Here is a 25,794-nt window from a genome sequence, read left to right on the forward strand (position 1 = left end):
CATTACTGATCCTGAGTTACATCCTGTATTATACCCCAGAGCTGCACTCACTATTCTGCTGGTGCAGTCACTGTGTACATACATTACATTACTGATCCTGAGTTACATTCTGTATTATACTCCAGAGCTGCACTCACTATTCTGCTGGTGCAGTCACTGTGTACATACATTACATTACTGATCCTGAGTTACATCCTGTATTATACTCCAGAGCGGCACTCACTATTCTGCTGGTGCACTCACTGTGTACATACATTACATTACTCATCCTGAGTTACATCCTGTATTATACTCCAGAGCTGTACTCACCATTCTGCTGGTGCAGTCACTGTGCACATACATTACATTACTGATCCTGAGTTACATCCTGTATTATACTGCAGAGCTGCACTCACTATTCTGCTGGTGCAGTCACTGTGTACATACATTACATTACTGATCCGGAGTTACATGCTGTATTATACTCCAGAGCTGCACTCACTATTCTGCTGGTGCAGTCACTGTGTACATACATTACATTACTGATCCTGAGTTACTTCCTGTATTATACTCCAGAGCTGCACTCACTATTCTGCTGGTGCAGTCACTGTGTACATACATTAATGATCCTGTACTGATCCTGAGTTACATCCTGTATTATACTCCAGAGCTGCACTCACTATTCTGCTGGTGCAGTCACTGTGTACATACATTACATTACTGATCCGGAGTTATATCCTGTATTATACTCCAGAGCTGCACTCACTATTCTGCTGGTGCAGTCACTGTGTACATACATTAATGATCCTGTACTGATCCTGAGTTACATCCTGTATTCTACTCCAGAGCTGCACTCACTATTCTGCTGGTGCAGTCACTGTGTACATACATTACATTACTGATCCTGAGTTATATCCTGTATTATACTCCAGAGCTGCACTCACTATTCTGCTGGTGCAGTCACTGTGTACATACATTAATGATCCTGTACTGATCCTCAGTTACCTCCTGTATTATACTCCAGAGCTGCACTCACTATTCTGCTGGTGCAGTCACTGTGTACATACATTACATTACTGATCCTGAGTTATATCCTGTATTATACTCCAGAGCTGCACTCACTATTCTGCTGGTGCAGTCACTGTGTACATACATTAATGATCCTGTACTGATCCTGAGTTACATCCTGTATTATACTCCAGAGCTGCACTCACTATTCTGCTGGTGCAGTCACTGTGTACATACATTACATTACTGATCCTGAGTTACATCCTGTACTATACTCCAGAGCTGCACTCACTATTCTGCTGGTGCAGTCACTGTGTACATACATTACATTACTGATCCTGAGTTACATCCTGTATTATACTCCAGAGCTGCACTCACTATTCTGCTGGTGCAGGCGCTGTGTACATACATTACTGATCCTGATTACCACCTGTGAGACCAGTGACATCACACAATACTGCGGTAATAACACCGATAAGTGAACCAGAGAATTGTGAACATGAGATTTATAATAATATGAGATAAAATCATAATTTTGCAATCATCGTTGGTTACAGTCGAAGAAGCAGCAAAATACATTTGTGAACTTTCCGTAACCTCCGTATCTAAGGCAGACGATCATCACACATTCCACGTGAATTAAGTAGGTCTGGAACGATCTGTTAATCAATGACGTCACTGACTGGAGCAAATGAGAGCCAGGAACCCGTCCGGAGACAAGAGAATGCCAACACAGCAAGCAGGTAACACCGGACAGATCACACTGCACCGAGGTCAAGAAGATATTCTACTGATATATATATATATACACACACACACAGTACAGACCAAAAGTTTGGACACACCTTCTCATTTAAAGATTTTTCTGTATTTTCATAACTATGAAAATTGTACATTCGCACTGAAGGCATCAAAACTATGAATTAACACATGTGGAATTATATACTTAACAAAAAAGTGTGAAACAACTGAAAATATGTCTTATATTCTAGGTTCTTCAAAGTAGCCACCTTTTGCTTTGATGACTGCTTTGCACACTCTTGGCATTCTCTTGATGAGCTTCGAGAGGTAGTCACTGGAAATGGTCTTTACTTCACAGGTGTGCCCTGTCTTTTAATGTGTGTGGCAAAATGCTTGAGGTGTTCTACCAATCCATTGTGGCTAGTGCCACCTTTGCGGCAATAATTTGCTGGGGTAACAGTGTGCGTGTTGCTGACGCCAACAAGCTCAACAAACTTATAAAGAAGGCTAGCGCGACGGTGGGCCTACAGCTTGGGACTTTTGAAGAGGTGGTAGAGGATGGGATTAAGAAGAAGTGCAGAGCTATAATGGGCAACAACACACACCCGCTTTATGAACTGTTTGCGAAACAGAAGAGCACATTCAGCAATCGCCTAATACAACTAAGGTGTAAAAAGGAAAAATACAGGAGATCGTTTGTTCCAACAGCTATGGGGGTGTTTAACAAATGTCTGAAAAGCAATGTCTAAAGCATTCCAAATGTTATGTTATCATATGTGTCATGTTCGAGATCTGTGTTCTGCTGCTGTGATACCGCAATTTCCTCCGGGATAAATAAAGTATATCTTATCTTATCTTAATAAGTGGGATTTCTTGCCTTATAAATGGGGTTGGGACCATCAGTTGTGTTGTGCAGAAGTCAGGTGGATACACAGCTGATAGTCCTACTGAATAGACTGTTAGAATTTGTATTATGGCAAGAAAAAAGCAGCTAAGTAAAGAAAAACGAGTGGCCATCGTTACTTTAAGAAATGAAGGTCAGTCAGTCCGAAAAATTGGGAAAACTTTGAAAGTGTCCCCAAGTTCAGTTGCAAAAACCATCAAGCGCTACAAAGAAACTGGCTCACATGAGGACCGCCCCAGGAAAGGAAGACCAAGAGTCACCTCTGCTTCTGAGGATAAGTTTATCCGAGTCACCAGACTCAGAAATCGCAGGTTAACAGCAGCTCAGATTAGAGACCAGGTCAATGCCACACAGAGTTCTAGCAGCAGACACATCTCTTCAGCAACTGTTAAGAGGAGACTTTGTGCAGCAGGCCTTCATGGGAAAATAGCTGCTAGGAAACCACTGCTAAGGACAGGCAACAAGCAGAAGAGACTTGTTTGGGCTAAAGAACACAAGGAATGGACATTAGACCACTGGAAATCTGCTTTGGTCTGATGAATCCAAATTTGAGATCTTTGGTTCCAACCACCGTGTCTTTGTGCGACGCAGAAAAGGTGAACGGATGGACTCTACATGCCTGGTTCCCACCGTGAAGCATGGAGGAGGAGGTGTGATGGTGTGGGGGTGCTTTGCTGGTGACACTGTTGGGGATTTATTCAAAATTGAAGGCATACTGAACCAGCATGGCTACCACAGCATCTTGCAGCGGCATGTTATTCCATCCGGTTTGCGTTTAGTTGGACCATCATTTATTTTTCAACAGGACAATGACCCCAAACACACCTCCAGGCTGTGTAAGGGCTATTTGACCAAGAAGGAGAGTGATGGGGGGCTACACCAGATGACCTGGCCTCCACAGTCACCAGACCTGAACCCAATCGAGATGGTTTGGGGTGAGCTGGACCACAGAGTGAAGGCAAAAGGGGCAACAAGTGCTAAGCATCTCTGGGAACTCCTTCAAGATTGTTGGAAGACCATTTCCGGTGACTACCTCTTGAAGCTCATCAAGAGAATGCCAAGAGTGTGCAAAGCAGTCATCAAAGCAAACGGTGGCTACTTTGAAGAACCTAGAATATAAGACATATTTTCAGTTGTTTCACACTTTTTTGTTAAGTATATAATTCCACATGTGTTAATTCATAGTTTTGATGCCTTCAGTGCGAATGTACAATTTTCATAGCCATAAAAATACAGAAAAATCTTTAAATGAGAAGGTGTGTCCAAACTTTTGGTCTGTACTGTATTATATATATACACCTAATATAGAACAGAGAGGAGCCCTACAATACTGCACAGATTGATATAGTCATAACCCGGAAAAAAACATCATGGAGCAGCTACAAGAACAAAGAGAACAAAACTGACCACTAACTGGAGAACAATTTCACCTCTAATTTACCAAAAAATAAATATGAAAATACTGCTCCTAAGTACAAGAATTTAACTACTATAATACAGCCCCCTATGTACAAGAATTTAACTACTATAATACAGCCCCCTATGTACAAGAATTTAACTACTATAATACTGCTCCTATGTACAAGAATATAACTACTATAATACTGCTCCTATGTACAAGAATATAACTACTATAATACTGCTCCTATGTACAAGAATATAACTACTATAATAAAGTCCCTTATGTACAAGAATATAACTACTATAATAAAGTCCCTTATGTACAAGAATATAACTACTATAATAAAGTCCCTTATGTACAAGAATATAACTACTATAATACTGCTCCTATGTACAATATAACTACTATAATACTGCCCCCTATGTACAAGAATATAACTACTATAATACTGCTCCTATGTACAAGAATATAACTACTATAATACTGCTCCTATGTACAAGAATATAACTACTATAATACTGCTCCTATGTACAAGAATATAACTACTATAATACTGCTCCTATGTACAAGAATATAACTACTATAATAAAGTCCCTTATGTACAAGAATATAACTACTATAATAAAGTCCCTTATGTACAAGAATATAACTACTATAATACTGCTCCTATGTACAATATAACTACTATAATACTGCCCCCTATGTACAAGAATATAACTACTATAATACTGCTCCTATGTACAAGAATATAACTACTATAATACTGCTCCTATGTACAAGAATATAACTACTATAATACTGCCCCTATGTACAAGAATATAACTACTATAATACTGCCCCTATGTACAAGAATATAACTACTATAATAAAGTCCCTTATGTACAAGAATATAACTACTATAATAAAGTCCCTTATGTACAATATAACTACTATAATACTGCTCCTATGTACAAGACTATAACTACTATAATACGGCTCCTATGTACAAGAATATAACTACTATAATACGGCTCCTATGTACAAGAATATAACTACTATAATACTGTCCCTATGTACAAGAATATATCTACTATAATACTGCCCGCTATGTACAAGAATATAACTACTATAATACTGCCCCTATGTACAAGAATATAACTACTATAATACTGCTCCTATGTACAGGAATATAACTACTATAATACTGCCCCCTATGTACAAGAATATAACTACTATAATATTGCCCCATATGTACAAGAATATAACTACTATAATACTGCTCCCTATGTACCAGAATATAACTACTATAATACTGCCTCCTATGTACAAGAATATAACTACTATAATACTGCTCCCTATGTACAAGAATATAACTACTATAATACTGCCTCCTATGTACAAGAATATAACTACTATAATACTTCCCCCTATGTACAAGAATATAACTACTATAATACTGCTCCTATGTACAGGAATATAACTACTATAATACTGCTCCTATGTACAAGAATATAACTACTATAATACTGCCTCCTATGTACAAGAATATAACTACTATAATACTGCACCCTATGTACAAGAATATAACTACTATAATACTGCCCCCTATGTACAAGAATATAACTGCTATAATACTGCTCCTATGTACAGGAATATAAATACTATAATACTGCCCACTATGTACAAGAATATAACTACTATAATACTGCTCCTATGTACAAGAATATAACTACTATAATAGTGCCCCCTATGTACAAGAATATAACTACTATAATAGTGCCCCCTATGTACAAGAATATAACTACAATAATACTGCACCCTATGTACAAGAATATAACTACTATAATAGTGCCCCCTATGTACAAGAATATAACTACTATAATAGTGCCCCCTATGTACAAGAATATAACTACTATAATAGTGCCCCCTATGTACAGGAATATAACTACTATAATAGTGCCCCCTATGTACAAGAATATAACTACTATAATACTGCCCCCTATGTACAAGAATATAACTACTATAATACTGCCCCCTATGTACAAGAATATAACTACTATAATACTGCTCCTATGTACAAGAATATAACTACTATAATACTGCCCCCTATGTAGAAGAATATAACTACTATAATACTGCCCCCTATGTACAAGAATATAACTACTATAATACTGCCCCCTATGTACAAGAATATAACTACTATAATACTGCCCCCTATGTACAAGAATATAACTACTATAATAGTGCCCCCTATGTACAAGAATATAACTACTATAATAGTGCCCCCTATGTTCAAGAATATAACTACTATAATAGTGCCCCCTATGTACAAGAATATAACTACTATAATAGTGCCCCCTATGTACAAGAATATAACTACTATAATAGTGCCCCCTATGTACAAGAATATAACTACTATAATACTGCTCCTATGTACAAGAATATAACTACTATAATACTGCTCCTATGTACAAGAATATAACTACTATAATACTGCTTCAATGTACAAGAATATAACTACTATAATACTGCTCCTATGTACAAGAATATAACTACTATAATACTGCCTCCTATGTACAAGAATATAACTACTATAATACTGCTCCTTTGTACAAGAATATAACTACTATAATACTGCTCCCTATGTACAAGAATATAACTACTATAATACTGCCCCCTATGTACAAGAATATAACTACTATAATACTGCTCCTATGTACAAGAATATAACTATTATAATACTGCTCCTATGTACAAGAATATAACTACTATAATACTGCTCCTATGTACAAGAATATAACTACTATAATACTGCTCCCATGTACAAGAATATAACTACTATAATACTGCCCCTATGTACAAGAATATAACTACTATAATACTGCCCCTATGTACAAGAATATAACTACTATAATACTGCCCCCTATGTACAAGAATATAACTACTATAATACTGCCCCCTATGTACAAGAATATAACTACTATAATACTGCCCCCTATGTACAAGAATATACCTACTATAATAGTGCTCCCTATGTACAAGAATATAACTACTATAATACTGCCCCCTATGTACAAGAATATAACTACTATAATACTGCTCCTATGTACAAGAATATAACTACTATAATACTGCTCCTATGTACAAGAATATAACTACTATAATACTGCTCCAATGTACAAGAATATAACTACTATAATACTGCTCCTATGTACAAGAATATAACTACTATAATACTGCCCCTATGTACAAGAAAATAACTACTATAATACTGTCCCTATGTACAAGAATATAACTACTATAATACTGCTCCCTTTGTACAAGAATATAACTACTATAATACTGCCCCTATGTACAAGAATATAACTACTATAATACTGCCCCCTATGTACAAGAATATAACTACTATAATACTGCCCTGAATATACAAGAATATAACTACTATAATACAGCCTTCTATGTACAAGAATATAACTACTATAATACTGCCCTCAATATACAAGAATATAACTACTATAATACTGCCCTCAATATACAAGAATATAACTACTATAATACTGCCCCTATGTACAAGAATATAACTACTATAATACTGCTCCTATGTACAAGAATATAACTACTATAATACTGCCCCTATGTACAAGAATATAACTACTATAATACTGCCCCTATGTACAAGAATATAACTACTATAATACTGCTCCTATGTACAAGAATATAACTACTATAATACTGCCCCTATGTACAAGAATATAACTACTATAATACTGCTCCTATGTACAAGAATATAACTACTATAATACTGCTCCTATGTACAAGAATATATCTACTATAATACTGCTCCTATGTACAAGAATATAACTACTATAATACTGCTCCTATGTACAAGAATATAACTACTATAATACTGCCTCCTATGTACAAGAATATAACTACTATAATACTGCCCCTATGTACAAGAATATAACTACTATAATACTGCTCCTATGTACAAGAATATATCTACTATAATACTGCTCCTATGTACAAGAATATAACTACTATAATACTGTCCCCTATGTATAAGAATATAATTATTATAATACTGCTCCTATGTACAAAAATATAACTACTATAATACTGCTCCTATGTACAAGAATATAACTACTATAATACTGCCCCTATTTACAAGAATATAACTACTATAATACTACCCCCTATGTACAAGAATATAACTACTATAATACCGTTACCTATGTACAAGAATATACCTACTATAATACTGCTCCTATGTACAAGAATATATCTACTATAATACTGCTCCTATGTACAAGAATATATCTACTATAATACTGCTCCTATGTACAAGAATATAACTACTATAATACTACTCCTATGTACAAGAATATAACTACTATAATACTGCCCCTATTTACAAGAATATAACTACTATAATACTGCTCCCTATGTACAAGAATATAACTACTATAATACTGCCCCTATTTACAAGAATATAACTACTATAATACTGCTCCTATGTACAAGAATATAACTACTATAATACTGCCCCCTATGTACAAGAATATAACTACTATAATACTGCCCCTATGTACAAGACTATAACTGCTATCATTCCTATATACCTTTTGTCAGTATAGTGGATGTGACGGCACACACGGGTTAGGTGACCTGTAATTACTGATTTGTGCGTCTCGTTATCATCATCATCATCATCGCTCCCATTGAATAATCCTAGAAATAACTTTCTCCTTATTGGAGTCAGCTGCTGGGTAATCGGACCCGGGTGTTGGGCGCACACACAGTGACATGTGACGCCGTCATCTGGCCCCGATTTGGGATTTTAATAAATGTACATTGAATTAATTGAGCAAAAGATAAAAATAGCCCAGGAGCCGTGTCATGGCTGAGCGCCCCGGCCCCAGCGCGAGGGAGAGCGAGGGCCGCACCTTGTGCTTGAATTTGTAGAATGTGTGAGAACGAACAAACAAACCTGGTGCCGAGTGCGAAAGAGTCCACCTGCCATACTGTGCACAGGCGTTACACCGCCATCACTGCCATACTGTGCACAGGCGTTACACCGCCATCACTGCCATACTGTGCACAGGCGTTACACCGCTATCACTGCCATACTGTGCACAGGCGTTACACCGCCATCACTGCCATACTGTGCACAGGCGTTACACCGCTATCACTGCTATACTGTGCACAGGCGTTACACCGCTATCACTGCTATACTGTGCACAGGCGTTACACCGCTATCACTGCCATACTGTGCACAGGCATTACACCGCTATCACTGCTATACTGTGCACAGGCGTTACACCGCTATCACTGCCATACTGTGCACAGGCGTTACACCGCCATCACTGCCATACTGTGCACAGGCGTTACACCGCTTTCACTGCCATACTGTGCACAGGCATTACACCGCTATCACTGCTATACTGTGCACAGGCGTTACACCGCTATCACTGCCATACTGTGCACAGGCGTTACACCGCCATCACTGCCATACTGTGCACAGGCGTTACACCGCCATCACTGCCATACTGTGCACAGGCGTTACACCGCCATCACTGCCATACTGTGCACAGGCGTTACACCGCCATCACTGCCGTACTGTGCACAGGCGTTACACCGCCATCACTGCCATACTGTGCACAGGCGTTACACCGCCATCACTGCCATACTGTGCACAGGCGTTACACCGCCATCACTGCCATACTGTGCACAAACGGTACACCGCCATCACTGCCATACTGTGCACAGGCGTTACACCGCCATCACTGCCATACTGTGCACAGGCATTACAAAGTCATCACTGCCATACTGTGCACTGGCGTTACACCGCCATCACTGCCATACTGTGCACAGGCGTTACACCGCCATCACTGCCATACTATGCACAGGCGTTACACCGCCATCACTGCCATACTGTGCACAGGCGTTACACCGCCATCACTGCCATACTGTGCACAGGCGTTACACCGCCATCACTGCCATACTGTGCACAAACGGTACACCGCCATCACTGCCATACTGTGCACAGGCGTTACACCGCCATCACTGCCATACTGTGCACAGGCATTACAAAGGCATCACTGCCATACTGTGCACAGGCGTTACACCGCCGTCACTGCCATACTGTGCACAGGAGTTACACCGCTATCACTGCCATACTGTGCACAGGAGTTACACCGCCATCACTGCCATACTGTGCACAGGCGTTACACCGCCATCACTGCCATACTGTGCACAGGAGCTACACCGCCATCACTGCCATACTGTGCACAGGAGTTACACCGCCATCACTGCCATACTGTGCACAGGCGTTACACCGCCATCACTGCCATACTGTGCACAGGAGTTACACCGCCATCACTGCTATACTGTGCACAGGCGTTACACCGCCATCACTGCCATACTGTACACAGGCGTTACACCGCCATCACTGCCATACTGTGCACAGGCGTTACACCCCTATCACTGCCATTCTGTGCTTAGGCGTTACACCGCTTTCACTGCCATACTGTGCACAGGCGTTACACCGCTATCACTGCCATACTGTACACAGGCGTTACACCGCTATCACTGCCATACTGTGCACAGGCGTTACACCGCTATCACTGCCATACTGTGCACAGGCGTTACACCGCCATCACTGCCATACTGTGCACAGGCGTTACACCGCTATCACTGCCATACTGTGCACAGGCGTTACACCGCTATCACTGCCATACTGTGCACAGGCGTTACACCGCTATCACTGCCATACTGTGCACAGGTGTTACACCGCTATCACTGCCATACTGTGCACAGGCGTTACACCGCTATCACTGCCATACTGTGCACAGGCGTTACACCGCCATCACTGCCATACTGTACACAGGCGTTACACCGACATCACTGCCATACTGTGCACAGACGTTACACCGCCATCACTGCCATTCTGTGCTTAGGCGTTACACCGCTTTCACTGCCATACTGTGCACAGGCGTTACACCGCTATCACTGCCATACTGTACACAGGCGTTACACCGCTATCACTGCTATACTGTGCACAGGCGTTACACCGCTATCACTGCCATACTGTGCACAGGCGTTACACCGCTATCACTGCCATACTGTGCACAGGCGTTACACCGCCATCACTGCCATACTGTGCACAAACGGTACACCGCCATCACTGCCATACTGTGCACAGGCGTTACACCGCCATCACTGCCATACTGTGCACAGGCATTACAAAGGCATCACTGCCATACTGTGCACAGGCGTTACACCGCCGTCACTGCCATACTGTGCACAGGAGTTACACCGCTATCACTGCCATACTGTGCACAGGAGTTACACCGCCATCACTGCCATACTGTGCACAGGCGTTACACCGCCATCACTGCCATACTGTGCACAGGCGTTACACCGCCATCACTGCCATACTGTGCACAAACGGTACACCGCCATCACTGCCATACTGTGCACAGGCGTTACACCGCCATCACTGCCATACTGTGCACAGGCATTACAAAGGCATCACTGCCATACTGTGCACAGGCGTTACACCGCCGTCACTGCCATACTGTGCACAGGAGTTACACCGCTATCACTGCCATACTGTGCACAGGAGTTACACCGCCATCACTGCCATACTGTGCACAGGCGTTACACCGCCATCACTGCCATACTGTGCACAGGAGTTACACCGCCATCACTGCCATACTGTGCACAGGAGTTACACCGCCATCACTGCCATACTGTGCACAGGCGTTACACCGCCATCACTGCCATACTGTGCACAGGAGTTACACCGCCATCACTGCTATACTGTGCACAGGCGTTACACCGCCATCACTGCCATACTGTACACAGGCGTTACACCGCCATCACTGCCATACTGTGCACAGGCGTTACACCCCTATCACTGCCATTCTGTGCTTAGGCGTTACACCGCTTTCACTGCCATACTGTGCACAGGCGTTACACCGCTATCACTGCCATACTGTACACAGGCGTTACACCGCTATCACTGCCATACTGTGCACAGGCGTTACACCGCTATCACTGCCATACTGTGCACAGGCGTTACACCGCCATCACTGCCATACTGTGCACAGGCGTTACACCGCTATCACTGCCATACTGTGCACAGGCGTTACACCGCTATCACTGCCATACTGTGCACAGGCGTTACACCGCTATCACTGCCATACTGTGCACAGGTGTTACACCGCTATCACTGCCATACTGTGCACAGGCGTTACACCGCTATCACTGCCATACTGTGCACAGGCGTTACACCGCCATCACTGCCATACTGTACACAGGCGTTACACCGACATCACTGCCATACTGTGCACAGACGTTACACCGCCATCACTGCCATTCTGTGCTTAGGCGTTACACCGCTTTCACTGCCATACTGTGCACAGGCGTTACACCGCTATCACTGCCATACTGTACACAGGCGTTACACCGCTATCACTGCTATACTGTGCACAGGCGTTACACCGCTATCACTGCCATACTGTGCACAGGCGTTACACCGCTATCACTGCCATACTGTGCACAGGCGTTACACCGCCATCACTGCCATACTGTGCACAAACGGTACACCGCCATCACTGCCATACTGTGCACAGGCGTTACACCGCCATCACTGCCATACTGTGCACAGGCATTACAAAGGCATCACTGCCATACTGTGCACAGGCGTTACACCGCCGTCACTGCCATACTGTGCACAGGAGTTACACCGCTATCACTGCCATACTGTGCACAGGAGTTACACCGCCATCACTGCCATACTGTGCACAGGCGTTACACCGCCATCACTGCCATACTGTGCACAGGAGTTACACCGCCATCACTGCCATACTGTGCACAGGAGTTACACCGCCATCACTGCCATACTGTGCACAGGCGTTACACCGCCATCACTGCCATACTGTGCACAGGAGTTACACCGCCATCACTGCTATACTGTGCACAGGCGTTACACCGCCATCACTGCCATACTGTACACAGGCGTTACACCGCCATCACTGCCATACTGTGCACAGGCGTTACACCGCCATCACTGCCATACTGTGCACAGGCGTTACACCGCTTTCACTGCCATACTGTGCACAGGCGTTACACCGCTTTCACTGCCATACTGTGCACAGGCGTTACACCGCTATCACTGCCATACTGTACACAGGCGTTACACCGCTATCACTGCCATACTGTGCACAGGCGTTACACCGCTATCACTGCCATACTGTGCACAGGCGTTACACCGCCATCACTGCCATACTGTGCACAGGCGTTACACCGCTATCACTGCCATACTGTGCACAGGCGTTACACCGCTATCACTGCCATACTGTGCACAGGCGTTACACCGCTATCACTGCCATACTGTGCACAGGTGTTACACCGCTATCACTGCCATACTGTGCACAGGCGTTACACCGCTATCACTGCCATACTGTGCACAGGCGTTACACCGCCATCACTGCCATACTGTACACAGGCGTTACACCGACATCACTGCCATACTGTGCACAGACGTTACACCGCCATCACTGCCATTCTGTGCACAGACGTTACACCGCCATCACTGCCATTCTGTGCTTAGGCGTTACACCGCTTTCACTGCCATACTGTGCACAGGCGTTACACCGCTATCACTGCCATACTGTACACAGGCGTTACACCGCTATCACTGCTATACTGTGCACAGACGTTACACCGCTATCACTGCCATACTGTGCACAGGCGTTACACCGCTATCACTGCCATACTGTGCACAGGTGTTACACCGCTATCACTGCCATACTGTGCACAGGTGTTACACCGCTATCACTGCCATACTGTGCACAGGCGTTACACCGCTATCACTGCCATACTGTGCACAGGCGTTACACCGCTATCACTGCCATACTGTGCACAGGCGTTACACCGCTATCACTGCCATACTGTGCACAGGCGTTACACCGCTATCACTGCCATACTGTGCACAGGCGTTACACCGCTATCACTGCCATACTGTGCACAGGCGTTACACCGCTATCACTGCCATACTGTGCACAGGCGTTACACCGCCATCACTGCCATACTGTACACAGGCGTTACACCGCTATCACTGCCATACATACATAATCCGGCACCTCAAGAATCAAACTATAGTAAATCTTGCGCTCTACCTGTCCAGACGTGACTGCAGGACGTGAAGTCTCTCTTCTCTCAGGCTCCCACCAAACAGCTCTCCGATTCCCGGGACGAGCAGATCCACGGCGGCTGCCTGCGGGGGGTGATAAAGGGGTCAGAGCATCCTCACCCGCCATCTATTGCCTACAGGCTGGAGGTAGTGAGATCCCTGTCCAGCAGGGTAAGAGGTTAAGACAAAATAGCCACCTAACATTTTACACTCATGCAACTTTGTATCAAACTTTTAAAGTTTAATAAAAAAAAATAAAAAAAGTTTCATTAACAGCAGAATAATAGCAGAGCGGGCGCTGATGTGCAGCCGTCACCTGGTCACAGGATTCAGAGACCTTCGAGTTTCCCAACAGTAAAGCAGTTTTTTTTCTCGAGTTGATGGTGGAAATTGCTTAAAGGGAAATGTGGGAACTTGTTACGACAGAACCGTTTTTTTTCTCCCACTTTCGATCTCACCTATGGGGCAACGCGGTGTAATACAGCGGCAGACAAGGTTGGCAAAAAAAAATTGCCTTTTTTATTTCCTTCTCCGTCGGATAACATTAGTTGCGCAAGTTGTTTATTTTCACCCTATTTTCCACTTTATGTCTTGCTGGAAACAGTCAGTAAGTTGCTGTTATCAATGCTAACAACGAATATAACATTTCTTGGTGGTGGTCGGGGTGGTGGTCGTCGGAGAGGGAAACAAAGAAGTAATAGCAAGAAAAAAAAGATCATCTTTAGCTTCTGTCCTTCTGTCCAGCCAATTCTAGAGGAAGGGAGGAGCTTTTCTTCTTGCCATCATCCCTCTTGCAATCTCATTTTTGTCATCTTTCTCCCTGTACAAACTTCATTTATCCCAGGGAAGGGATTGCAGGAGCTTTTCTTCTTGCTATCATCCCTCTTGCAATCTCATTTTTGTCATCTTTCCCCCTGTACAAACTTCATTTATCACAGGGAAAGGATTGGAGGAACTTTTCTTCTTGCTATCATCCCTCTTGCAATCTGATTTATGTCATCCCCCCTCTATACATCTTTCCCCCTGTACAAACTTCATTTATCCAGGGAAGGGGGTGCACAGGAACTTTTTAACATGTTATCAGGCTTCTCGCAATTACAGTGTTAGTGTCATGTCAATACACCTCACCCCCCCCCCCTTCCGAACAAGGAGGACTATTTACAGGTTATCACCCCTTTGCCTGTTGCTGTCATCCTCCAATGATTCGAAGGGAGATACAGGAACTCTTTCTTTAGTTATCACCCCTCCTTGCCATCACAGCCTATCAGCTGTACAACCTTGAGTGTCCTCGGGAGCTTTTCTTTGTGTTATCACACTCCTTTTAAATAACAGTCTTTCCATTGGACAGTCTCAATTGATCCCAGGGGGAACACAGGGGTTATAAACGCTCTTATCCAATCCAAAAGGGAGTGTCCACAGGAACTTTTCTTCTTGTTATCATCCCTCTTGCAATTTCATTTATGTCATTCTTCCCCCTGTACAAACTTCAACTACCTCAGGGAAGGGATTGCAGAAACTTTTCTTCTTGTTATTACCTCTCTTGCAATCTCATTTTTGTCATTTTTCCCCCTGTACAAACTTCACTTATCCCAGGGAAGGGGGTGCACATGAACTTTTTAACATGATATCAAGCAGTGTGTTAGTCATGTCAATACCGCCCCCTTCCCCTTCAAACAATCTCTAACAATGCTAAGGAGGAATACAGAAAACCTTTTACAGGTTATTACCCGTCTTGCCTGTTACCATTATCCCCTCTGTGCAATTTCCAATGACACAAAGGGAGATACAGGAACTCTTCCTCTAGTTATCACCCCCCCCCCCCCCCCTCCGGCTATCATTTCCTATCAACTGTACAACCATGAGTGTCCTCAGAAACTTTTCTTCTTGTTATCATCCCTCTTGCAATCTCATCTTTGTCATCTTTCCCCCCTGTACAAACATCTGTTATCCCACATTAAAGGGTGTACAGGAACTTTTTAACATGTTATCAGGCCTCTTGAAATCACAGATTGTTCATGGAAGGAGACATGACAATAACAATCTATAGCAACGCTAAGAGGAATACAGGAAACTTTTTCCAGGATATCACCCTCCTACCAATCACTGCCCTTGTGCAATCTCCAGTGACTCAAAGAGTGATACAGGAACTCTTCCTCTAGTTATCAGCCCTTCTGCCCATCACAGCCTATCACCCGTATAACCTTGAGAGTGGCCTCAGGAGCTTTACTTTGTGTTATCACAGCCCTTCAATAACAGTCTTTCCGTTGTACATTCTCCATTGATCCAAGGGGGAACACGGGGGTTATCAACGCCCTTATCCAATCCAAAAGGGATACTTTTTGACTCTGTGACTCAATTTTTACTAGCATCTGGATCATGGGATATTTTTGTTCTTTTCAGTCGAGATGATTTTGAGGACCTATATGCATAATATATAAATTTTTCTAGTGTAAAAATTTTTATGATTTTTTTTGTAACAAAAATATAAATGACTATTTTCAGAAAATATATAAAATGAATAAAATATATTATATATACATACACACATACATATAAATATATATAAATTGGGTTTCCTCCAGGTTCTCCGGTTTCCTCCCACACTCCAGACATACTGATAGGGAATGTAGATTGTGAGCCCCGATGGGGACAGTGATGATAATGTCTTTAAAATTGTCTGAATTGTAAAGCGCTACGGAATATGTCGGCGCTATATAAATAAAAAGATTATTATTATTATCAATCACCAGCTGCTATCACGCCTACTTGTTGATGGTTTCCAGTTAGTAACAAAAGTTTGTTTCTTCTCTTAATCAAAAAAATGCAAGATAGAACTAGAGATGAGTAAATTGATTTGCAGGACTCTGGTCCAGTGGCCTCGTCAGTAGTCTGTGAACCTCTGCCGGCATCCCCGCTGCCCCTTCAGATTAGTGGGTCCTGCGTGTGTCACGCTACAATGATGATGTCGCACTGGAACTACAAATTAGAAGAGGCACCAGGGATTTTAGCAGTTGAAAGGCGGTTCACAGGGCTCCAGTCCGGTGGCCACGGACTACTGATGTGGCCACTGCACCAGTGTTTTGCGAATCGATCCATTCATCTCTTTTTAACCCCATTGATGCTCTGTAATAATCCTCCAATTTTTGGGTTATTTTTAAAATTTAAATGGGTCTGATTTGTGCTCATATAAATTTGCACTGGAGCTGTGTACACAAAACGGTAAGAGATTTCTGAACAAAGCTCTTCGCACAGAGTATGTATGGGACGATGGGTCTGCCCAACAGGAAAGCAAAGCAGGATGTGGACCACGCTACTTACCGTACGCTGAGGCCCATCTTCATTGTCCCGGGCGTAGAAAGGCTTCAGGTCATACGGGTAGTTGATGACAAAGACAGGAACATTGCCGCAATGTCTGACCAAATACTTCTCGTGTTCGGTCTGCAAGTCACAGCCCCACTGCAAGAAAGAGACGGCACTCAATCCTCCAGATCCTTTACGTACATAATAAACATAAAATTCTGCAGTTTTTGAATTTGGTTTAACCATTTTTTTTTCTTTCACAGCATTTATTTATTTTTTACTCTGCGAAGATTTTGCCTGGAAACCATCAGCAAGTAGCAGCTGACTGATTTGTTATTTTACATCTCTTTTTGGCTTTTTAATCACCTTGGCGAAAGATTTACTGCTTTGTTTTTTTTCGGTTTTGGCTCGTTACTGGCTGCCGACAGAGCTTGCAACAAGAATCCAAGACTATATGTAATTCAGCTGCACTTTGCATTCTCTTCATAGCATACACCGATGATTATGAAGAATGCTAAAATATGTACTGCAGAAGTCGCTGTGAGTTAACTTTTGTTAAGTCCAAGTAGGTGTTGTCAGATATATTTTACTGGGGGCGTGTGTTTCTTCCGCCTGTATGATGCTGACCAATCATGAGCAGGCAGCAACACACTGGAGAAAGAACACGCCCCCACCATGGTTTAGAGCAGGTTTTCAGTGTGTGAGATGTGATCACACTTATGTCTATTGCAACTAGAACTCGCTCTGCAGTGAGATCAGTTGACAGTATGGGGAGAGGGGCGTAGATGTGTGAGGAGATGGGGGAAGAAAAGTGTGAAGGGACACAGTATAGAGGGATGAGAAGTGTGAGGGAACACAGAATGGGGGGGAAGAAAAGTATGAGGAGACTGTATGGGGGGGGTGAAAAGTGTGAGAGAACAGTATAAAGAATGGGTAGTGTGAGGGGACAGTGTGAGATGGTGCCCAGTAGGACAAGGAGCAGCATGGTGGGGGACACTTAAGACATAGACAGTGTGGCGGTTATAGCTAATCAGAGCAGACAGTGGTGGTTATAGTTCGGAAGGGCAGTGTGGATGCCATGTAACATAATATGTGGGGGTCATATTTTGTGCAGGGAGCAAAGTGAGGGGCAGTTATTCAGGAGCACAGTGTAGGGCAGATATTTTTATTCAGGAGAATTATAATGGCACTGTTATTTTTCAGGCCACCATGTTGGGATGTGCTGCAGAAGAACGGAGAAGATGGAAGTCTGCAGAGATGAGCTGTGGATGCAAAAAGTCATCATGGCGTCTGGACCAGACGGAGAAGAAAGAGAACGGCTCCAATTGGAGAAGACGTCACCTATAAGGTACCTGGATGTAAATGTTTATTTGTGATACTACCTGCGTCATATCAGTAATTTGGTTCCTGTATGGTCTGCAGCCGGATAATGACTGATAACAACTCACAGTATCTCCTTACCATTGTGAAGAACATACAAGGAGTTGTAGGTTCATGCAATATAATTTTATATGGGGCTGACGTGACATTGCAATCGATTTCTGCACTAAGATTGGTGCTCTATTCATGTACTCGTGGTTCTGGTGATGTATTACTGCACTGATGGTGGTTCTGGTAATATATTCCTGAACTTTTGGTGGTTCTGGCGATGTATTCCTGTACTGTTGGTAGTTGTGATGCTGTATTCATGTACTGATATGGTTCTGATGTTGTATGCATGTAATGATGTTGTTCTGATGCTGTATTTATGTACTGATGGTGGTCCTGATGACGTATTCATGTACTGTTTATGGGGCTGACCTGACATTGCAATTGATTTCTGTACTAAGCTTGGTGCTGTATTCATGTACTCATGTTTCTGGTGATGTATTCCTGCACTGATGGTGGTTCTAGTGATGTATTCCTGAACTGTTGGTGGTTCTGGTGATGTATTCCTAAACTGTTGGTGGTTCTGGTGATGTATTCCTGTACTGATGGTGGTTCTGGTGATGTATTCCTGTACTGATGGTGGTTCTGGTTATGTATTCCTGTACTGATGGTGGTTCTGGTGATGTATTCCTGTACTGATGGAGGTTCTGGTGATGTATTCCTGTACTGATGGAGGTTCTGGTGATGTATTCCTGAACTGTTGGTGGTTCTGATGTTGTATTCATGTACTCATTGTGGTCCTGATGCTGTATTCATGTAATGTTAGTGGTACTGGTGATGTATTTCTGTTCTGACGGTAATTATGGTGCTGTATTCATGTACTGATAATGGTTCTGACGCTGCATTTCTGTACTAATGGTGGTTCTTGGTGCTGTATTTCTGTACTGTTGGGGGCTCTGGTGCTGTACTATTAATGGTTCTGATCCTGTACACATGTAACTATCCATAACCTTGACAGATAGACAGATAACATGACACATGGCTATGTGAATAAAGTATTGTATCATCTGACAAGCTAACGGTTAATAATACATCTGTATTTATGTTAAAAGCATTAATTATAAAAAGAAGCACCGTAGAATGCCAAATACTAACATTGTGTAGTACACTCACTGAGCGGTCACATGATGATTACTCAAACCACTTAAGCTCTGCATAGGTGGGGGGGCCGGGGTAAATCACCAAACTGAATTTTTAGCTTGGATGCAGGAAAGCCTTAGTTACTTACCGGTAACGGGATTTTTCGGAGCCCATGACAGCACCACGAGAGAGGATCCGCCCATCAAGGACAGGAAACCTACAGGTTAAAAAGGGTGGCACCTCTCTCCCGCCTCAATTTAGTTAACAGAGCATGAGAGGACGGCCAAGGTTAATAACAACAACACAAATTCATTTTAAGCCAATTACTTTAAGTAACTTCCCTCGAAGGTGCAAAAAAGAAGAAAACAACTCTACGGGAGTGCAATAACAACACCAGTGTAGGGAGGGAATATAAGGGTGCTGTCATGGGCTCCGAAAAATCCTGCTACCGGTAAGTAACTAAGGTTTTATTCGTACTCCCATGACAGCACCACGAGAGAATTACAGAGAAGAAAAGAGATTAGGGAGGGACCACAGCTTGAAGCACCCTTCTCCCAAAGGTGAGGTCAGAAGAGTCACCCAAGTCCAATCTATAATGCCTATAGAAGGTGGAGGGAGAAGACCAAGTGGCAGCCTTACATATGTCCTCGATGGAAACCCCGGTCTTCTCGGCCCAGGAAGTCGCTACTGCTCTGGTGGAGTGTGCCCTCAACCCTTCAGGTACTTCCCTATCCCCTGAGGAGTAGGCGAGGGAGATGGCCTCTCTAATCCACCTTGCGATTGTGGATTTTGAAGCTTTACAACCTTTTCTGGTCCCCTGATGGCATATAAATAGGGAACTATCTTTCCTAAATGTGTGTGAAACCTCCAAATATTTAAGCATGCACCTTCTAACATCTAATGTATGTAGTTTCTCTCCTCTTTCTGATTTTTAGGGGGGAAACAAAAGGTTGGAAGATTTACCTCTTGAGTTCTATGAAACCGCGAGACTACTTTTGGGAGAAAAGCTGGATCAGGCTTTAACACAATTCTATCATCCATAATTTGGGTAAATGGAGGGGATATTGAAAAGGCCTGTATGTCACTTACTCTTCTGGCCGAAGTTAGGGTCACTAACAGGGCTGTTTTAAGAAATATAATCTTATGAGTGGCTGAATCTAGAGGTTCGAAGGGGGGGTTAGTCAAGGCATTTAAGACCAGGTTTAGATCCCAGGGAGAGGGTTTGGATTTAATGATAGGTCTACATCTGAAAGAGGCCTTTATAAACCGTGCTACCCAATAATTTGCTGCTATATCAGATGCAAATAAGGCCCCTAAAGCCGACACCTGTACCTTCAAGGTACTAGTAGTTAGACCCTGTTCTGACCCCCGTTGTAGGAACTCTAGTATCTTCCCAATAGGGATCCCATCCTCCAGCTTGAATTCTGTAAAAGATAGGAATTTTCTCCAAGTCCTAGCATAGATGCGGGTAGTAACGGGCTTTCTGCTACTTAAGAGAGTGTTTACCAAATTTGAGGAAAACCCTTTGCTGGCTAACAGTGCCCTCTCAAATTCCATGCCGTCAAATGGAGATTTGGGGCTGGAGGATGGGAAACCGGACCCTGAGTAAGAAGGTCCGGGATTTCTGAAAGGATCCAGGGGGTCTGATACTGACATCCTGCTGGGAGACAAGAGAACCATGGCCTCTTGGGCCAAAAGGGGCATATGAGGATCACCCTGGCTTCGTCTGTCCTGATCTTTCTTAGGACCGACGGAAGCAGGACCATAGGAGGGAAGGCGTACGCCAAAGGAAACTCCCAGGGTATCATGAAGGCATCCACCGCCAGGGGCTTTTCTCCGGGGTCTAGAGAACAAAATGCTGTCACATTCCGGTTGGACTTCGTTGCAAACAAGTCCACTGCTGGAAGACCCCACATTGCCACGATCCTGGAGAATACTCGAGGGTTCAAATACCATTCTCCTTCCTTTAGGGAATTGCGGCTGAGAAAATCTGCCCTGATGTTTTCTTTTCCTCTTAGATGCACCGCAGAAAGGGAGAGAAAATGATCATCTGCTTTTTGAAGAAGTCTGTCTGCCACTCTCATTAAGTCCTTTGAACGGGTCCCCCCTTGATGGTTTATATAAGCTACTGAGACTTGATTGTCCGAGAGTATAAGGATATCCTGGCCCTGTAAATATACAAGGAACCCATTGAGCGCATAATCAACCGCCAAAAGTTCCTTAACATTTGAGGAAAACCGTACTTCATTTTCTGACCAGGTTCCCTGAATTGAGCAGTTTTCAAAATGAGCTCCCCAACCTGTAGCTCTTGCGTCTGTAGTTACAACTGCCGTAGGTTTATTTTCCCAAGGGACTCCCCTAGAAAGATTAGTGTAAACTAACCACCAGCGAAGGGATTGTAAGGAGCGAGGGCCCAAGGTAAACTCCCGGTCTAGATGACCATCTAGGAGTGAATCGTTATACAAGACATCCCATTGAAGAACCCTTGAATGAAATTGGGACCAGCGTACCGCCGAAAAACTTGAGGTCAGGGTCCCCAATAAGGACATGGCTTTGCGCAGTGTCATGGAGGGACTATCTATACAGTGTTTCACTAGCCCCTGAATTTTAGTAATTTTTTCATCTGATAAATGACATATCTGTTTGTCTGAATCTAAAATGACCCCCAGGAACTGTTGGGCTTTTTGTGGAATTTGTAACGGGTCTGGGAGGTGGAACCTCTGAGCTACTATACAAAGGGGCAGTCCTTGTAAGGAAGCGGGTGGCTCCCAGGGAAGGCGGGCCGGTAGACACGGCAAGTGACAGGAACAGTCTCTGGGCAGAAGGGCAGGTGGTCTCGGCAAGTGACGGGGAAAGTCTCTCTAGACAGGCAGGTGGTCACGGCAAGAGATGGCAAAGCCTCCAGGTAGGCTAGCAGGCGGGTAGCGCTCCCAGGTGAGCGGGTAAGAGTCTCTCGGTTGGCTGGCAGGTGGTCACGGCAAGTGACGGCAGAGCCTCCAGGTAGGCTAGCAGGCGGATAGCAGGTGAGCGCTCCCAGGTGAGTGGGTAAGAGTCTCTTGGCTGGCTGGCAGGTGGTCACGGCAAGTGATGGCAGAGCCTCCAGGTAGGCTAGCAGGCGGATAGCAGGTGAGCGCTCCCAGGTGAGAGGGTAAGAGTCCCTCGGCTGGCTGGCAGGTGGTCTCAGACAGGTATCAGGCAGTTGCCTCCTGATCCACAGGCGGACTGGTCCATAGACAGACTGGCGGATACTGGTAGACAGACTGTTGGACCGCAGGGAATGCAAGCAAGTAGACAGAGCTGGAAAACAGACTGGCAACGGGACCTGAGGGCTGAAGCAGAGGTGAAAGTCTTGCAACAACTTTGCTCGGGCACCTCCATTTTGGAGGAGGTGCCTTATATATGGGAGCTCCACCGGCAATTGGCCGGGGACTCCTTAGGACGGCGCGCGCGGCCCCTTTAAGAGTGAGGGAGCGCGCGCCCTAAGCACAGTGCCCGGGAAGCAGCGAGCGCTGCCAGCAGCGCGGGAGGAGGACGCCGAGGACGGAGCAGGGAGGTGAGGGGAACGGCGTCTCTGCCTAGCAGGAGGCAGGGACGCCGACGCTACAGTACCCCCCCCTTTAGGTCCCCCCTTTTTTAGGCCAGAGAGAAATTTATCAAGGATGAGCGGGGCATGGATATTCTCCCGAGGCTCCCACGTTCTCTCCTCAGGACCAAACCCCTTCCAATCCACTAGAAAAAAGGTCTTTCCTCTTACCCTTTTGGTGGCCAGAATGCTCTCTACCTCAAACTCGTTCTCAGCGGAAACCGGAGCAGGGGGCGTACCTGTAGACTTGGAAAAAGAGTTAAGTACCACAGGTTTGAGGAGAGACACATGGAAGGAGTTAGGGATCCGCAAGTTGGCCGGGAGTTTCAATTTATAGGCCACCGGGTTGATTTGTTTGATAACCTCCAGTGGGCCGATGAACCGAGGCCCTAACTTGTAGGAAGGAATCTTGAGCCGGACATATTTGGACGAGAGCCAGACTTTATCTCCAGGACGGAATTGTGGTGGGTCCAGAAGTCTTTTGTCAGCCTGTTTCTTCATCCGCTCGGAGGACTGAAGAAGTGCGGACCTGGTACTTTCCCAAATGGAGGAGAATTCGCTAACAAGAGATTCCGCGGACGGATTATCCACCGAGGCGGAGACGGGAAACGGGATCCGAGGATGCTGACTGAAGACTACAAAAAACGGGGATTTGGAGGAAGACTCGCTCTCGTGATTATTATAGGAAAATTTGGCCCACGGTAAAAGATCCACCCAGTCGGAATGGTGGGCATTAACAAAGTGCCGGAGGTAACTGGTTAAGATTTGGTTAATCCGCTCTACTTGACCATTGGACTGTGGGTGATAAGCAGAGGAGGAGTCCAAGGTGACCCCCAGCAGTTTACACATGGCTCTCCAGAAGCGAGAGGTGAACTGAACTCCTCGGTCGGATACGATGTGGAGAGGGAGACCATGGAGACGGAAAATATGATGGATAAAGTCTTTAGCCAACACAAATGCAGACGGAAGACCCGGCAGGGGAATGAAGTGAGCCATCTTAGAGAAGCGGTCAGCGACCACCCAAATGACCGTACAACCAGCAGAAACAGGGAGATCCGTTATAAAGTCCATAGCTATATGCTGCCACGGGGCAGCAGGTATGGGAAGAGGCAAAAGGCGGCCGGCTGGCAGATGTCTAGGAACCTTGCTGCGAGCGCAGGACGCACAGGCTGAGACAAAGTTTATTACGTCCTTGTGCAGGGTAGGCCACCAGTAATGCCGGGTAATAAGCAGGAGGGTCTTTTTCTGGCCAGCATGGCCAGCTAGCTTAGACGAATGTCCCCAGTGTAGGACTTTCTCACGATCAGGTCCTGCTACGAACGTCTTACCGGGTGGGAGACTATTTAGATCCACGGGAGCCACCTGCATTACCTTGGCGGGGTCGATGATGTGCTTTGGCTCCTCCTCTAGATCGGAGAACAAAAAGGATCGGGACAAGGCGTCAGCTTTGATATTTTTGTCTGCTGGGCGAAAATGAAGAATGAAATCAAAGCGGGCGAAGAACAAGGACCACCGGGCTTGGCGCGGGTTAAGTCTTTGGGCGCTCTGGAGATAAGCCAAGTTTTTGTGATCCGTGTAGATTATTACCGGGTGAAGAGCCCCCTCGAGCAGATAACGCCACTCCTCCACTGCCAACTTAATGGCTAACAATTCTTGGTCTCCTATAGAATAATTGCGCTCAGATGAGGAGAAGAGTTTGGAGAAGAAACCGCAGGTTACCATTCTTCCGGAAGACGACTTTTGGGTGAGCACCGCTCCGGCTCCAGAGGAGGAGGCGTCTACTTCTAAGAAGAATTGTTTGTTGCTGTCCGGACGGTGCAGCACAGGAGCGGAAGAGAAAGCTTGTTTCAAAGACAGGAAGGCCTCCTCTGCCTCGGGCGGCCATTCTTTGGGATTAGCGCCCTTACGGGTGAGCGCAGAGATAGGGGCAGTCCGGGAAGAGAAGTGCGGAATGAAGAGGCGGTAGTAGTTGGCGAAGCCCAGGAACCGCTGGATAGCCTTCAACCACTCCGGTCGGGGCCACTTCTGGATGGCAGAAAGTTTCTCACGATCCATTCGTAGACCGGTCTGAGAGATGATGTAGCCCAGAAATGGAAGCGAGGTCTGTTCAAAGAGGCACTTCTCAAATTTTGCGTAGAGGTGGTTCTGCCTGAGCCTGAGCAGGACCTGACGAACGTCCCTCCGGTGTG

The 25,794-nt window shown here is 44.5% G+C and overlaps 1 protein-coding gene across 2 annotated transcripts in view; it reads right to left on the reverse strand.

Annotated features, from left to right (window-relative positions):
- The window catches only part of NARS2 (asparaginyl-tRNA synthetase 2, mitochondrial), a 67,410-nt gene that overhangs the window by 3,850 nt on the left and 37,766 nt on the right, over positions 1–25,794 (reverse strand). For both annotated transcript variants that reach the window (XM_073661687.1, XM_073661688.1), the window contains exons 12-13: positions 17,533–17,670; positions 14,201–14,298 (exon numbers count right to left, since the gene is read on the reverse strand). In XM_073661687.1, coding sequence (XP_073517788.1) covers positions 14,201–14,298; positions 17,533–17,670 — 236 coding nt within the window. The remainder of the gene's footprint in view (positions 1–14,200; positions 14,299–17,532; positions 17,671–25,794) is intronic.

The sequence above is a fragment of the Phyllobates terribilis genome, unplaced genomic scaffold (assembly GCF_046119375.1).
Source record: "Phyllobates terribilis strain yellow unplaced genomic scaffold, ASM4611937v1 Scaffold_2__4_contigs__length_985480577, whole genome shotgun sequence".
In the NCBI taxonomy this organism is placed as follows: domain Eukaryota; kingdom Metazoa; phylum Chordata; class Amphibia; order Anura; family Dendrobatidae; genus Phyllobates; species Phyllobates terribilis.